This window comes from Pholcus phalangioides, unplaced genomic scaffold (assembly GCF_987345545.1).
Source record: "Pholcus phalangioides strain wild (caught in Gottingen) unplaced genomic scaffold, Ppha-v1.0 ptg000007l_1, whole genome shotgun sequence".
Classification (NCBI taxonomy): domain Eukaryota; kingdom Metazoa; phylum Arthropoda; class Arachnida; order Araneae; family Pholcidae; genus Pholcus; species Pholcus phalangioides.
The window spans coordinates 20,090,523-20,108,358 of record NW_028301600.1 but is presented as its reverse complement, the minus strand read 5'-3'; the positions used below and the strand labels follow the sequence as shown (position 1 = coordinate 20,108,358).

At 39.2% G+C, this 17,836-nt stretch overlaps 1 protein-coding gene across 1 annotated transcript in view; it reads right to left on the bottom strand.

Moving 5' to 3' along the window:
* The window catches only part of LOC149085037 (acyl-protein thioesterase 1-like), a 35,687-nt gene extending 20,394 nt beyond the window's left edge, over window positions 1-15,293 (bottom strand). The window contains exons 1-2 of the mRNA XM_089232799.1: window positions 15,208-15,293; window positions 14,831-14,927 (exon numbers count right to left, since the gene is read on the bottom strand). Of these exons, the coding sequence (XP_089088925.1) occupies window positions 14,831-14,902 (72 nt within the window). The 5' untranslated portion in view covers window positions 14,903-14,927; window positions 15,208-15,293. The remainder of the gene's footprint in view (window positions 1-14,830; window positions 14,928-15,207) is intronic.
* Window positions 15,294-17,836: the final 2,543 nt, after the last annotated feature.

The following is a 17,836-nucleotide window of genomic DNA, read 5'->3' as shown; positions in this document are numbered from 1 at the left end:
TTTGTATTTGCTGCGTCTGAGTGCTATTTGGATGCGAATTGGAGAGCTATCTGTTGCGAAGTGTTGAAAATTTTGTCTTGACTGAGGTGAGGATTTTCAACACTTTACACGCGTAATGTTTTTTGTCGCGTTACTAAATTGGGGGGTTGTGACAGTGTCACGACCCCCCAATTTATTAACGCGACCCACACTTTGAGAACCACTGTTCTAGAGAACTATGCATTCTGTAACGTATCGGGATCCGATCCCTCTACGTTAATGGTGGTCTTGTCGTTATGTGGGAAATTCCTTCTTATTTTAGACCCCAGGGACCTCTCAGTTACCGGAAACCACCCGAGGACCCACTGGCGAACCGGTAAGGGCCAGAGTGTTCGTTTAGTTCGGCAGTCGGCGGGTGGGGTCTTTCGGCTGTCGAACGAGAACGGGCCAGAGGTCGGGCTACTGATGTCCCACATAAATTAATTTCCCTCATGACGACGATGCCGCTATTTTCGTGGAGGGGTTTGATCCAATATATGTATAGTTGGGCGAGGCTTAGCCCAGTTTAAATTATTTTTATCGAAGAACTTCCCGGGGGAGTTGTTGCAAGTCTCGTTGTGCGGATACGAAAATATAGTGTTGTACTCACTTATTTTCGGCGGGGGGCTGCAGACCTCCGTCGGAACAATTCATTTCATATTGTTATGTTAGTAATGTTTACATAATCGGGAGAGTCTGATCAGCTCTCCGGATTGTGTCATGTTGCCAGATTCCAATGTAATTAAATTGTAATGTTTATAATAGTGACGCATGAATATGCAAATTCGATAATTTTGTTGAGGCGAAAAGGCCATGCGAGGACATGTGGTTCCAAACTTCTTGTAAAAGGGGAGTATAAATTCCTCCCTCTTTGTCTCTCACATTGCGTTCGTCTAATCTTGTTCTGTTCAACTGAAGCCCTCTAGTAGGACGGTTCACCGTCTTACTACCGTATCTATTGGCCTTAGGCTGAATTGTTAAAATGCAATAATCTACATTATTTGAATCCGTTTTCCGGCAGGTCCGGAATCAAAATATAAAACAATCTTCACAGTCAAAGTTCTTCATTGCTGATCGAGGTGGTCCGGCCCTCAACCGAGAGGCCCCCGGAGCTGATCAAGGTGGTTCGGCCCTCAACCGAGAGGCCCCCGGAGCTGATCAAGGTGGTTCGGCCCTCAACCGAGAGGCCCCCTGGAGCTGATCAAGGTGGTTCGGCCCTCAACCAAGAGGCCCCCCGGAGCTGAGCAAGGTGGTCCGGCCCTCAACCGAGAGGCCCCCAGGAACTGATCAAGGTGTTCCGGTTCTCAACTGAGAAAACTCCTCTGGTATTTACGGAAAAGCTAACAACATCGGATGTCCGATCGCTGCACAGGTTGACTGTTGTTGATCATCAATTGGTGAGCCAGTATCTTTACTGCTAACGTCAAATAGAGGGCTCCAAGATATACTAATCCATTGTTAAAATTAACTAACCCATATAATTGAATAAATAATAATATTTCATGCGAAAGTTTGTTTCTAATCATTTTCCACTTGTCGTTTGCCACTTTATTGCTGGATATTTCGAACCGGGCAAGCAACTCCCATAAGGGACGTTGCAATTTTGGGGGCTCGACCGGTTCTCAGTAAGTGTGGCAAACCGCGGGTGGAAAGTACTTTCGCTAAAAAAAAAAAAAAAAAAAAAAAAAAATTTTTTTGATATTTAACATTGATTTTAGAGATGAATTCTAATAATCATAGTACGCCTAGAAATTTAGATGATGTTCGTGTACAAATTGAACCGGAACCAAGTGGTTCACAATCGAATAATGGTTCACAAATGAACTTTACTTATCCAACAATGTCAAATCCTTATAGCGAGACGCATGTAATACTTCCCCCGGCATTACCTTTAAATCCCGCAAATGCTTTGGTTCCATTGACCCAACGCAGTGTTGGTAGTCTTATATTTTCGGGTAGTGGAGAAGACGTTAGAAGCTTTTTATTAAAATGTGAATCGTATTTTAATCTTTACAGTGTTCCTAATAAGATCGAGTTAGTTGTAAGCACGTTTGAAGGTCGTGCTCAGGCCTGGTGGCAAACGATAGGCAGGCACGAATGGGAAAAATGGGGCCCCCATAAATCGTGGGAAAGTTTCAAGGGCTTGTTATTACAAACCTTTTCAAGGTATCATACCAGGGTTGAATTAGCTCGTGCTTTATTCTCTGAAAAGTTTTCGACGGGCTCGTACCTTGATTTCGTATTACATAAGTTAGATCTTTTTCAGTCGTTCGATTTAACCGTTCCGGAGTCGGACAAAATTGAACTTATAATGTCACAATTACCCTATAATGTGAGAACATTTTTGGAAGTTAGGAAGCCTAATTCTTTGCAACAATTATTTGTAATGTTAGATCAATTTCTTGCAACGCGTGAAAATGTTCAAATTGAATCTCGTAAAAATTTTGAATCTTGTGAAAATTGTGTTGAGAAATTTCAACCTGAAGTTAGAAAAAATTGTGTGGGACCTACACAAAATGTAGTACAACCTTCAAGACGGCCTTTTAGGACAAATAAATTTTTTCGACAAGTTACCTGTTTTGGTTGTGGTCAAATCGGCCATATTGTAAAAAATTGTAAATCAAATGGGAATCAGGGAAACTAGACCTGGGATACATGAGAAGGGGTAGTGTATCCATGGGTAAAAAGACCCCTAGTAAAAAATTTAGTTTTCTTAATCCAGTTGTGAGAGTTAACAACAAGATTTTGACAGCAAAAATTGATACCGGTGCCGATTGTTCAGCGATCAGTTTCGATCTGGCTCGGCAGGTTGGTTCACCCACTAATCAAGTTAGACCCTATCACGGTGATAGATTTCAGTTGGCATCCGGTGAGTACTGTCAGCCTGTGGGGATTCTTCGGGCCCAAGTGGAGATACGAAACAGTGTCGTGCACACAGATCTGATAGTGCTCGCCAGGGTCCCATTTGGGATCTTGATCGGCAGTGATATTTTGAGTAAAACTGAAATTATAGTTGACTTCAAAAACTTTGAACTTAAAGGAGGATTGTTGTCGTATAAAGGAGATGTTGATCAGGAAAAAATGCAAAATTTAGTAAGTAAATCGGAATTTGATTCCGATCAGAAAAAAAGTTTGTTTGAATTGTTAAAACAATTTCCGAATTTGTTCAGAAACACTCCCGGTAGAACTCACGTTGCTGAGCATAAGATCGTGACTGACGGAAAACCGGTTTTTCGATCCCCTTTTTCTCTTCCGCGATGGAAAAAACAATTAGTAGAAGAACAGGTGCAACAAATGCTCTGTGATGACGTCATTGAGCCAGCCTCCACAAACTGGGCTTCCCCGTGTTTTTTAATCAAAAAGAAAACTGGTGATTGGCGATTTGTCGTCGACTATAAAAAGGTGAATAAAATTACGGCACCCGATCGGTACCCTTTGCCTTTCATCGATCAAATTCTACAACGAGTGGGTGACGCACGATTCGTCTCTACGTTCGATCTGGCCTCAGGGTATTGGCAAGTTCCAGTGCGGCTAGAGGATCGGGACAAAACGGCATTCATAACCGATTCTGGAATGTACCGATTTAAGGTAATGCCCTTTGGACTCAACAATGCCCCGGCCACGTTCCAACGCATGATGACTACAATCCTGGGCCACTTAGTCGGTAAGTGTGCCGATTTTTATTTGGATGACATTGTCGTTTACAGTTCGAATTTTGAGGAACATTTACAAAACTTGAAAACAGTATTTTCGTGTTTGGAAAAAGCAGGCTTAACTCTTAAGCCAGACAAATGTAATCTCTATAAAAAAAATTTGGAATATCTAGGTCTCTGTTTGACCAAAGAAGGATGGCACGTAAAACAGGACCAAACCGACGCCATTTTGAGTTTTTCTAGGCCTAAAACAGTAAAACAGGTGCAACGTTTTCTGGGACTCTGCGGGTGGTACCGGCAATTTGTTCCCCATTTTGGTGATGTCGCTAACCCCCTTTACGGCCTGACAAAAAAAGGGCAAAGGTTCAAATGGGACAAAATACACCAACAGGCGTTCGAAAAATTGAAACATCTCTTGTCTTGTGCTCCCGTTCTAACCACAAGAAAAAAAGATTGTGCCTTAAAAATTTACACAGATGCCTCAGGAATTGGGCTTGGAGCAATTTTGCAGCAAGTTGAGCCTGACGGGGAAAAGCCGTTAGCCTATGCCAGTCGTACCTTGAATTCAGCAGAAAAAAATTATTCGGTAACAGAACAGGAGGGACTCGCTGTTATATGGGCGTGTAATAAATTTCGAGCCTGGTTTTCAGGAGAACCTGTTACTATAGTAACGGATCACAGGGCAGTCGCCTGGTATTTTGAGGCTAAACAATTGAAGGGGAGGTTAAGCCGATGGGCTCAATTACTACAGGAATATCCTTTAAAGTTTGAATATAGAAAAGGTTCGACCATGCAGGCCCCTGATGCCCTGTCCAGAATGCCCGCTGTTGTCACCGCCGAAACTGATTTCGAGGAAAAAATTGATAATAAATTATATTTGTTCTCGTTTTTGGATTTACCTGAGTTAATTGTTCAACAGAAAAAAAATTACCAAGATATTATACAGTATTTTAATGATAAATCTGTCGGAAGACAAAAAATTGATGAAAAAATTGAAAAGTATTACCTTTTCGAAAATCAAAAATTGTTTTTTAGATTCAGGAATAAAAAATTGCTAGTAATTCCTCCACCATGTAGAGAGAAATTTTTGACTGAAATGCACATGCATCCCATTTCAGGTCACATGGGAGTCAATAAAACTCTTCAGCGATGCCGACAACGCGCGTTCTGGCCCGGTATGCGTAAAGATATAAAAAAATTTGTCCTGTCCTGTAAAAAATGCCAAACATGCAAATTCGACAATACGAGGCGATGGGGAGGCATGGTGTCAACCTCTGTTGATCATCCAGGAGAAATGGTTGGGATTGACACCATGGGTCCCTTTCCCGTTTCTTCCAGAGGGAACGTGCATCTGTTAGTCGTCGTCGATTATTTCACAAAGTGGGTAGAGTTATTTCCACTAAGACGAATTACGACAAGTGCAGTTGCTAAAAAGTTTGTTCATGAGTACTGTATGAGATATGGCTTTCCAAAAAGATTAGTTTCCGATAATGGTTCTTGTTTTATATCAAACCTTATGAGGGAAACTTGTAAAGTTCTCCAGGTCAAGCAAAGGTTCACAACCCCCTATCATCCTCAATCAAACCTTACCGAGAGATTTAATAAGACAATTAAACAGATGATCTCCTGTTATGTTGGTGATAAACATAAAGACTGGGACAAAAATTTAACCTTTTTTGGTCTTGCTATTAGGTCGGTTCCCTCGGAAACTACGGGTCAGTCGCCAGCTAAATTGTTTCTTGGTAGAGAATTAGTTTTACCATTTGACTGGGCTATGGACATACCGGTTTGGGAAAGGGTGAGTTTGCCCGAAAACTTACTTAAGCAAGTTAAGGAAAATGTCAAAAAACAACAAAGGAGACAAAAAAGATATTATGACAAAAAAAGATTATTGCACACCTTTAATCAGGATGATTTGGTATTAAGGAGAACGCATTTCCGTTCTAGTGCGCAAGGCAATGTTATGGCGAAGTTGAAACCACGATGGGACGGCCCGTGTAGAGTCCTGGAAAAAATTTCACCTATTGTCTACCTGATAGTGGATTTATCCAATGATAATGTCTATAAAGTCAATGCTTGTGACTTGAAAAAATTCGTTAGTAGTGACCAAATCGTTCTTGAGCCTGTCCCGCAGTCACCTGAGAGTAGAGAGGTCCTTGTACAACACACTTCCAGTAATCCGAGTCGACATCATGTTTCACAAACGCCCTTAAATAGTGCTAATTGCACTAACTCTAGTACGTCCTTTAACCGGCAAAATCCCGAGGAGGACACCACTCCTAAGAGGGTGAAAACGAATTTCATTAAATCTTCCGTAGGTTACTCTAAGTTTTTGGTTCCGATTCAGAGAGGGTGGCAAAGGGTTCTCGTTAAGAGGAAAAAAGAACCTCGTATTGACGTCTATTATTACTCTCCCGAAGGGACAAAATTCAGAAGCAGTGTTGAAATTTCGCGATACTTACAAAATCAGGATACTGATTTGGCTGTCGATAACTTTTCCTTTAGTGGGAAGTTTAATATACCAGGTGATATGTTAACATAGTTTTTGCAAGTATTTCTGTAAATTAACTTTTTTTAACCTATAGAATTTTTTTTTTTTTTGGGAAAAATTCTTCCGTGGTGAGGGGGAATGTAACGTATCGGGATCCGATCCCTCTACGTTAATGGTGGTCTTGTCGTTATGTGGGAAATTCCTTCTTATTTTAGACCCCAGGGACCTCTCAGTTACCGGAAACCACCCGAGGACCCACTGGCGAACCGGTAAGGGCCAGAGTGTTCGTTTAGTTCGGCAGTCGGCGGGTGGGGTCTTTCGGCTGTCGAACGAGAACGGGCCAGAGGTCGGGCTACTGATGTCCCACATAAATTAATTTCCCTCATGACGACGATGCCGCTATTTTCGTGGAGGGGTTTGATCCAATATATGTATAGTTGGGCGAGGCTTAGCCCAGTTTAAATTATTTTTATCGAAGAACTTCCCGGGGGAGTTGTTGCAAGTCTCGTTGTGCGGATACGAAAATATAGTGTTGTACTCACTTATTTTCGGCGGGGGGCTGCAGACCTCCGTCGGAACAATTCATTTCATATTGTTATGTTAGTAATGTTTACATAATCGGGAGAGTCTGATCAGCTCTCCGGATTGTGTCATGTTGCCAGATTCCAATGTAATTAAATTGTAATGTTTATAATAGTGACGCATGAATATGCAAATTCGATAATTTTGTTGAGGCGAAAAGGCCATGCGAGGACATGTGGTTCCAAACTTCTTGTAAAAGGGGAGTATAAATTCCTCCCTCTTTGTCTCTCACATTGCGTTCGTCTAATCTTGTTCTGTTCAACTGAAGCCCTCTAGTAGGACGGTTCACCGTCTTACTACCGTATCTATTGGCCTTAGGCTGAATTGTTAAAATGCAATAATCTACATTATTTGAATCCGTTTTCCGGCAGGTCCGGAATCAAAATATAAAACAATCTTCACAGTCAAAGTTCTTCATTGCTGATCGAGGTGGTCCGGCCCTCAACCGAGAGGCCCCCGGAGCTGATCAAGGTGGTTCGGCCCTCAACCGAGAGGCCCCCTGGAGCTGATCAAGGTGGTTCGGCCCTCAACCAAGAGGCCCCCCGGAGCTGAGCAAGGTGGTCCGGCCCTCAACCGAGAGGCCCCCAGGAACTGATCAAGGTGTTCCGGTTCTCAACTGAGAAAACTCCTCTGGTATTTACGGAAAAGCTAACAACATCGGATGTCCGATCGCTGCACAGGTTGACTGTTGTTGATCATCAATTGGTGAGCCAGTATCTTTACTGCTAACGTCAAATAGAGGGCTCCAAGATATACTAATCCATTGTTAAAATTAACTAACCCATATAATTGAATAAATAATAATATTTCATGCGAAAGTTTGTTTCTAATCATTTTCCACTTGTCGTTTGCCACTTTATTGCTGGATATTTCGAACCGGGCAAGCAACTCCCATAAGGGACGTTGCAATTCTTAATGTATGTGGGCAAGCATCATCATGCTGAAATATTCCTGATGGAAGCCCTACCATAAGAGGTAAAACTTCTGCCTGCAAAATTTCCTAGACTTTTTGTAGACGTTGAGCAGATGACTCCCCATATTACAACTAGAGATGACTGTCTTTCATAAGTGATGATTCCTCAGACCACAATGCACCTGCAATCTGAACTATACGCCTTTTCAAAGAATAAGCACTACTTCCCCACTGACCAATGGGTCACCATTGTTGAACATGAATGTCATCCGATACCAAACAATCGCTATTTATCGCAGAAGATATGGTACCAATTCCCAGCTGTCTAGGTTTGCCACTCCTGAGGTCACTGTAAATAAAGTTGCTGGTGTTGGCCTGTCAATGGTGAAAATTGACGAGCAACATGAGAACAAATCTACTTTTCCTGTGTAATACTTGCACACCCTTTGCTAGTGGGAATATTTGCATTATTCTTTCGCAACACTAATCATTTGCATAACTACATGTAATATAACTGCTTGCCAAATTTTTGCACCATTTTTTTTACTATCTTTTCTTTATGCATGATTTTTTTGAGCAAACCAGTGTAAATGAAGTTGCATAAATGAAATATACAACACAGAAATGAAATATTTTGTACATAAAAATTAAAAAAAAGAGATAAATCTGAACCTACTGTATAATCAATCATAAATGTGGTAGCTGCATTTATAAATAAGATGAATAATCGTGAATAATTATATATATAATCATGAATAATTAATCATGGTCAGGTGAATGATCATGATAATAGTACTTCAAAACACGCTAGCAACAAATGAGCAAACAGCTAATAAGAAGCATAAAACAATTTAAGTAATTACTACTAGCATGCCCCCCCCCCCACAAGGATGGGGCTGGCACCTGGCATTGCTCCAGTCTGAAGACTGTTTTTTTTACTATAAATTTACTACAGAAGGGGCTCATAAAAAAAATCTCATCAGGGGACTGCCAAACATACTAGCCTACGGACAATGCTACAGGATGTGGGGACATGACTGCTAGTATTACAGATTGACAAGTGGAAAATCAATGTACAGTGGAATGTCCCATAACGGACACTCCCTGTTAGCGGACATCACCAGTTAAAACACTTTTTAAAAATATGCAACATGATATGAAAACATATGTATGAAAAATCATGGTACTGTTATTCAGTAAGTGTCCCAATAATATCAATGTATTCAATTAACTGTGACCTATTTTGGAGAAACATACTAAGAGCAATTTATTAATTTGGTTGAAACATTCCTTCTTTGACCAAATGATATTCAAATTATGCGCATAAGAAACCCTCTGATTTTTTGGGCTTAACATGTGGAAAAAAAGTTTTCATCCAAGAAATTTATTTTAAGATATAAAAAAAAAATTATTATAAAAACCATTAAATCCCTCGTCACTCTAATGCAGGGGTTCTCAACCGGTGGTCCATGTGCACCTCCCAGGGGCTCAGCGGCAACTCGAGAAAAATAATATAAATCAGTAAATTTGATAGATAAATAAAAGGCCTACAGGTTCTGCTATAAAAATTATGTACAAAAAAGGGCTCCTCGAGTTAAACAGGGCTCCGCCATAAAAATTATATAGTGGATAAGGAGGGCTCTGCGAATCAAAAAAGGTTGAGAACCACGAGCATAGGTTCCCAAACTTTTTGTTCCATCTCCCCCTTCTTCAGAAATTTTTTTCTCTCATCGTCCCCCCGACTCAAGCAAACCCATAGGGTCTGATGCTATACTCGTAGCTTCTATTGCCCCCCGACCATTCCATCGCTCCCCAGGGGACGATATTGCCCACTTTGGGAAATACTGCTCGAATGTATAATCACATTCAACTATGTCAACTAGTTCATTATCACTATCAGAGTCACTCCCATTGTAAATTGCAAGGAATTAAGTAATTCATTAATATCTGTAACACTATCCATGTATAAGAAACTCCCCCTACTTTTGGGACCAATTTTTGGCAAAAAGGGGTTCATTATACACATTAAAGTGCATCAATTATGTATTTTGTTTATGGTTATTCAGCTTTTGATAAATATTTTCGTAGCGTGTATATTTTTGTATTTAAATTTTAATATGCTTGAGTTGAGTAAGTGAAATAGCGTTAGGTATTTGTTTAATTATTCACAGATTCTGTTACAAATACAAAAATTGCAGCGCTATGTGTTGCCTAAAATAATTTTAGTACCTCATACTCTAAGGTGTTGATTTTTTGCACACATTTAAATAGTCACGATTGGTTGTGCTGCGTCATGCAGGAGTATGAGACCCGTGCGTTATTTGCTGCTTAGTGATATGGTTGCTATGTAGCAATTAAATGAATTAAAATAATTCATCAAATGTATTAAAATAATTTTTGTCCTCATATTCAGGTTTACGATATTAGCTTCTATATTTATGCCATCTCAATAAGATGATTTAGAAATGCAGGCTTTGGCTTTCAGTTTAAGGGAATGGGACTGCAGTATCAACATATAAAGTAGAACATTGATACCGGACACCCATGGGAATGAAGACCTTGTCTGTTAATTGGTAGTAAAACATATTGAGGCCATCAACATATTTTTACAGTGTGTGTTAACAGGCTCCTCAAATTGGGGGGGGGGGGGGGAGGGATTATCCACATCCACCCTCCCGCCTATGCCAATAATATTTTTGCACTGGAAGGACACACCCCTCCCCCATGACCTATAAAGCTGTAATTGATGTAATTAAAAATTCAAACACAAATTTATATATCAACACAAATAAAAATGATGTTCAGTTACATAATGCAATTAATTTTAAGCAATTTCCAAGCAAGAGACACGAGACATGGTGCCTAGGACTGCCTTAATTAGCAAATATAGAAACAATTTAGGCATCAAACTTCTCAGAAACCACACATTAAAAAAAAGTTACAAAATAATGTTGTGCAGTACATACCGCTTATAAGAATCACGTTTGGTGGAGTCATTTTAAATCTTAAAAGTGGTTGATTCTTATATCAGAATTTTTTTTGCTACAAAAAAGTTATCACTGGCGTATGCAAGGAGTGGGGCGTTTATACCAAGATTATGATGTTTTTGAAGTAAAACATCATAATCATCTCTTTCAATGACTTTTTCACGTCAGTTTTTAATAGAGAAGGCAATATCCAAATTATGGATGTGTTGTGGGGTGATAAAGCCCTCATCAACATTCAGGTAGAAGATGTAGAAGTCCTAAAACTTCTAAAAAATATATGTGCAAGCAAAGCACCAGGAGATATATAGTTTTCCATAGAAATATATAGATATTAGTTAATTAGGACCAAATTTTAGAGAGAACACATGTTTTTTTTTCTTTCTTACTATGTCTATAATGCTATGGTACTCTTCTATGTGAAAAGTAAAAATGCTATGTATAAATTATTTTTTAAACTGGGCGTTAGACTTCGGGTATAAAATTGTGAGCTTCTCTGAGAAAAATGACACATACCAAACAAGCCTTAGGATTCCATTCTAAAATCTCAGAAAAGTTTTCCTCTTTACATACTGTAAATCCTCAAAAATTGGTGGTTTCATTAAATAAAATATTCTGATCGAATAAAACAATATTTTAATTGATTATCATTTAATGATTTCCACTATCTCAGCAATAATCCAGTGATTATGCTTGAATTTCAGAAATGTATATTTTTAGTGCGAGAGGGTCAGATATTTTTTCCATACAACTATTTTTGCCGGTTTGTTATTTTTACCCTGGTTTTTACCAGTTTTTCCCACTTTTGGGCATTTTGCCAGCAAAATGAGAAACAAAGAACACCGTTATAAAATAATCAAATTTTAAAGTTGTGGAGACACAAAAATCATAATTAACCCGGGCAGAAAAAAGTCTTAGTTACAGCCCTGCCTTGGTGAGTCAGAATTTTTTTCTTCCCCAAACAACTTCAACGTCATAGAAATTGAAGATTGCTCCCAAAAAAAAAAAAAAAAAAAAACGTTTAAAAAACCTCAAAATAAACAAAGTAATAAAAAAAATGTATTTTCGTGTTATTAATGCCAATCTAATTCTTTGTGTCTATAGCTGTTTGAAACCACTATAGCAACAAATTTTGGCCAAGAAACTAGGCTTTCTTTCACTGGTATGAACAAGACTTTGATAAAAAAAAATTCAAATTTTAACAGGACTGGAGAATATTCATGAAAAATAGAAAATATACCCAAGGATGCATATTTAAGTAATGAGCATGATAATGCGAGCTGAGATGCTTTCTTTCAAACCGAGCGCAACTTGGGTCTATCGCCATGGCAATTTACTACCCAGTGAGTTGTGGCAGATGTGTACCTAACAGTCTGAGTGCGTTTCTAGTGCTGTGTCCGATTTTCAGTGCTGCCATCTATATTTCAGAAGTGAAGTGTAATGATTGAATATTTGTACCATTGTAGGCCTGTTGCTCTCTGTGACGAGATTTTTTTAATGGGGAGATTGGCGCGCATTTGTGCATTGAAGCCATAGGCAGAGATAGACTTGGAAGTCTGGGGGGGGGCACGGTCATTATTGCTGGGGGGCAAGATGATGATAATTCATATATACATTAGATCAATCGACTCCACTTTTGATGCTGGGGGGCAATGCCCCCCCCCCCTTCGTATCTTCGCCCATGCTTGAAGCTGATGACAATAAAAAATTGAAAACGACTTTAATAGGATAAGGATAGCACGTGAGAAAGTCACTAAATGGGCACCTTGGAAACATTTATTTTCTCTGTGCTTGTCTGCTTTAAATGGATTATACTATCTTTGTCTGCTAGGACTTAACACCTGCTTAGTGAAATAATATTAATAATGCAGGTGTGTGTGTGTAGGGCCGCTGTGGTGGTCGAGTGGTTATAGTGACGGACTAGCGATACGAGGATCCGGGTTCGAACCCCACAGTGGTGGTCGGCTGAAGTTGGTTTTCTGAGGTTCCCAACTTCAAGGTGCGAATGCGAGCTGATCTCCCCATTAAAAAGTCTCGCCACAGAGAGCAACAGGCCTACAACGGTAACAAATATTCAATCATTACACTTCACTCACAATTTAAAGTATAGATGGCAGCACTGAAATATCATACACAACACTAGCTACACACTCAGACTGTTAGGTGTACACACTCACTTTGTTCCAGACTCTGCCACGAAGCTGGGCTAGAAGAGATCTCTGCAACGGGATAAGTCCGGTGGCAGAGACCCTGGCGTTCATTCATTCAGGTGTTCAAGTTCACAATACCAACAGCTTGAGAAGCTGGGCTCTGCTACCATTTATTGATTCACAAATATTCCAATACATTTGCATTGCAGTATATATATAAGCTGCTGCATTTCTTATTCATTTCTATTATTTGTATTTGGGGTAAGGGATCATGACAAAGTAAAAGCGAAATCACATCTATGGTTACGGCTGCAGCAATTTTACTACATTAACTCTTATGTCTCATTTGCATATTCACATGCATGTATGAGTGTGTAAGCGAATGAACAAAACGTTTTCTGCACTGTTGCATTGTTGAACTGTCATTTCACTTTCATCGTATGGTGGTGCTCTTGTCGCAAATTCTGCTGACAGTTGCAGTTCAGCACTGATTTTTTTCCCTTATTGTTCAAAGTATTTGCTGCTTCTGTTGGGCCAAAACCTAGCAACTTCAAACTTGGCAGAATTTATTTTTCTGGCAATTATAATTTTGAGTTTTCATGATTTTTTTTATAATTTGGTAGTACCAGTGTACTGTCCTTTCCATCATGTGCGGATTCCATCAAGTGTGGATTATTTTAAAGTATTTTATTACACGTGCGTATACCCTAAGGATTATTCCAATTTCTAACATGGATTATTACTTTGCCATAGAGGAAGGAGGATAGATGCACGGCCACAACTGGGAGGAGGAGGGACAGGCGGGTCTAGTGCTCTGGGCTAGAGGGGGGGGGGGGGGCACCAAATTCACCCTTTATAACTGCTTCTTCTGCATTACACGGGTCAGCCAAAATATGTGCTTGCCCCATTTGAAAAAGTATCTAGTTGCGGCACTAGATAGATGGCATCACCTACTGAACACAAAACACGCCAAATGCTGGGCACACACACATAAGCACACTGTTAAGTTTCTCCAACACAAATCTGACATAGCTCTCATATTCATGTGTGAAAATATGTGACATTTAAATGGCAACAGATCAGAGTGGTGGACCATCAGAGAGGGGAAAATAAAATCATTTTACCAGGAAAACTAAAGTATGAATAGGGAATCAGAAGATAAGTGTCTGTGAGACGGGGGAACAAATATAATTTGCTTTAAATTTGATCGGAAAATATTGAAAGTGCTAAGATTTTTTTAACGAAATGTAAAATCAATCAGAAGGGAGTTTACAGATTCATATGTTTTCCAAAAAACCATAATAAAATACATTGTAAACAGTCAAACACTTTAAACAGGAAATCTTAATAAGAATTACTTATTGTTAGGACCACGAAAATAAGTTGTACCAAGTGGAAAAACATTCTAAATGGGAGAACGTTATAAGCGGGACTAACTGCATATTTGGGGGATATATATACTGCAGGATTAACTATGTTTTTCGATTTATTACATGTGCTAAATTCCATACGTTAAATTCTCAGTGCTAATGAGCTTCTTTGCAAGCTTTTTGTACTAGTAGACAATGAAAGTAAATGAACCTTTGGATAGACCAACATGTTCTTAGGAATGAATTATTTGATTCAAAGAGATACACCTCCTTCTCCTACCCAGAACATGGTCCGCCGCTGTGTCTCAAAGCCAAAGAGATATAAGTGGGTGATGAAAGACCTGGGGCATGCTGGAAGAAAATTCATAGAGATACCAGTGGATTATGAGAGGGGACAATCTTTTTCAAGATAAAATTTTTTGAGAGGTACCCACTTTCACTCAAAGACCCAGATTTTTCGAATAACATGGGTCTCGGGACCAAGGTAAATTAGAGTACAGCAGCATCTCAGAAGATCTAATTATCAAATAAAAGAGAAAATAAAGGTACAGAACTTCCAAAGAAGTTATACGGTCTATTTCCAAATTTGATCACTGGACATGCACATTATTAATAGGTAATATAATAATCATGCTCTCACAAACGCTTTTTAACATAACCATTACTTACAGTGCCAGTGTGTTTGGCAGTAGCAGCACAAATGATAGGAGCCTCCATAGATGAAGCAGAATTTCCTCCCATACACCAGAACCAACCACAGAGATTCCTGTACAATAAGGCAAAAAAAAAAAAAAAATTAACATTTAGTACTTAATTATAAATTAAGAGGGGGAAAAAATGTATGAATTTTTCAATAGTGAATTCCGATCAAATGATTTAAAGCATCCATGTAGTTATAGAATATAACTGTTTCCACGGAAATCTCGATTCGGGATATAATTTCAATGCAATGGAACAACGAAATGTTTCAATAAATACTTTATGACATAGGTGAATAAATGCTTTGATGATTGGATTATGTTATTACGAAAATAATAAATACTTGCCTCTTTTTCAAATTCACGTTGTCAACTATCGAAACGTACAACAGCAATGTACACTATGCACCGGAGAAATTGACTGGAGCAAGTGACAGCTTTTATCTTCTTTCTGGAAAGTTGTCACGAATTATAGAGACGGGAATTCAGTCTGCGATGTTTTTGATGACGTAATTAATCACACCGGGTAGGCATGTCATGTTGTTCGATTGAGTCATGTTCAGCCTTCATCGATGTAACCATACATCCCGTATTTTCTGGGACATTCTCGTATTTTCGCGTGATTTTGACCTTTCTGACTTTTTTGGGAAAATGTCCCTGTTTTTTACGTATTTTCAACGAAGCCAACTTTTGAATTTTTATTCTTTATTGATATCAAGTATTGAAACTATTTTTCAACCCCTTAAATTATATTACGATAGTCAGTGGCGTCGCAAGGGGATCAATGTTTTACCTACATCGCCATTTGGTCCAAATCGCCATTTGGTCCTAAATGACATTTGGTCCAAAAAGAAAAAAAAATTTTAAGTTAAATTTTCTTTTTCTGCCTCCATTGACTGAAAGGATGAATACCTAAGTGAGAGAAATAAAAAAACTCCATTTATACATGCTTCGTCTTGCAATTTCACTATGGCTGGGTTTGTGCTATTTATTTGAGCGAAGATAGAGAAAAGTGTTGGAATTTACTTAGTATTATTTTTTTGGTCATCCGGGGTCGGTTACAAAATCTTGATTCCCGGTTGTTCAGCGGAAATAGTCATAAATTTTAACTCCGACGACTGACTCGCACAGACGTATTTTTTCTGCTGAACAACGCTGGGAGTTGAGATCTGGTAACCAACACAAGTTAGATCCCCGGTGGCGTGATTTTCTTACGTTCTTAAGCCATTGTGTATCGAAACGCGTTAGGAATTCCGTGGTTTTTCCCGCATTTACTTGTGTGTTTCATTGGTTCTACAGTATTTGTGTATATATCAGGCGATGGATTATTAACTGTTTCATGTTCTGAAATACAACCTGTGCAAGGGCGGCTCTATAGGGCTGTGTGACCCAGGGGCGTAGCCAGAAATTTCGTTCGGGGGGGGGGGACCACTTTCATTTCCGGGGGGGACCAAAGGGACAGAACGATGGATTTGGCCATCTTTTTCCCTTTTTTCGGTCATTTTCTCACATTTCGGGGGGGGGACCAGACCCCCAAGTCCCCCCCCCCTCGCTACGCCCTTGGTGTGACCCCTACGGCCGGAGAGAATGCCATAATAGGAGGAACGCCAAATCGGAGATAAAGGGAAAAAATACAGTAACACCCCTCTTAATGCACACCCCCTGAGATGCGGTCACCCCTCTTTTTCGGCCAAATTACAATTTCCCCTTATATAAAAAAGTATACATTTCAAACCCCTGATTATCGGTCATCCCTTTCTACAGGCAAATTTTTTCTCCTACCGGTGTCCTCAAAAAAGAAGTTTTACAGTAATTGCAAAAAAAAAAAAAAACCATTAGAAAACAGAAATGTTTTGTGTGTGAAATTCAAATTACGAAATGCAGCAAATTTGCATTAGATGGAATGATTTGTAGAGATAACTAATTTTTCATGCATTTCATCTAGCTGGAAACACAGCTGCAAGTTTTCGTGGTTGAAAACCCCAAAAAGTTTTATTTATCGGAATAGTGGCGCCATCTATTGGGAATTTTTTTATAAGTGACGTCACTAAGCACAGACGTCCTCCTTTCTCAGTCTTCGGATCTAGTAACCCTAATTTAATCTTATTTTTTCAGTCACTTTGTTGGGCAGTCTACCTGTTCTTCCTAGAATTTGTATTTTTATAAGCATACAGTATATACTAAAATACTATTAAAATTTCTTAAATTGATAAAAAAAATAATTACATGAATCAAAAGTAATTAATTTAATTAGTTCGAAAAGTAAACATAAACGGAAAATAGAAAATAAATTTAATTCGATTTTTTTTATTGAAATTTAAAGTTCTTTCAGCACACTAATATTAAATTTGCGCCCAGGTAAGGAAGAGAAAGAAGGCGCCTTTTTTTTTACAATTTCGTTTCCTCATTGACAAAAACCTGGCTACGCCACCAACCAGTGCCGTCTTAACGCATGGGCCCACCCAGGCGCGGTCCGGGGTCCTCAAGAGAAGAGGAGCCTCACAAAAATGAGATGCGATTGAAATTTTCTAATATTTACCAGGTAGGGCCTCCGAAAAACCACTTGGCCTGGGTGCCCATGATACTCTTAAGACGGCCCTGCCACTAACTATAGTTACAACTGCAGCGTGATTCTAAATTCATGAGACAATCTTTAAGAGGTAATATGAGACACCTATAACAAGCATTTTTGATCATAGAATGTGTGGTCAAATCGCAACAGCAAAGGTGGTAAAGGGTGGGATTTGCTGCACTATGTGCTATAAATCATTCGAGGGTGCTTATGCACCTTCGGATTGGATTGGAGTTTGTTTTTTATTGGTGCAAAAACCATCGATGTTATGCTGCGCCGAACAATTATTAATCGATATAATGACTTGTGGTGGAATTTGCGTTAGTACCTAAGTTGCATCATGAGAAGGCCCACCAAATTACAATACCCTGCACCCTCGAATGGTTGACAGCAGATATCTCAGCC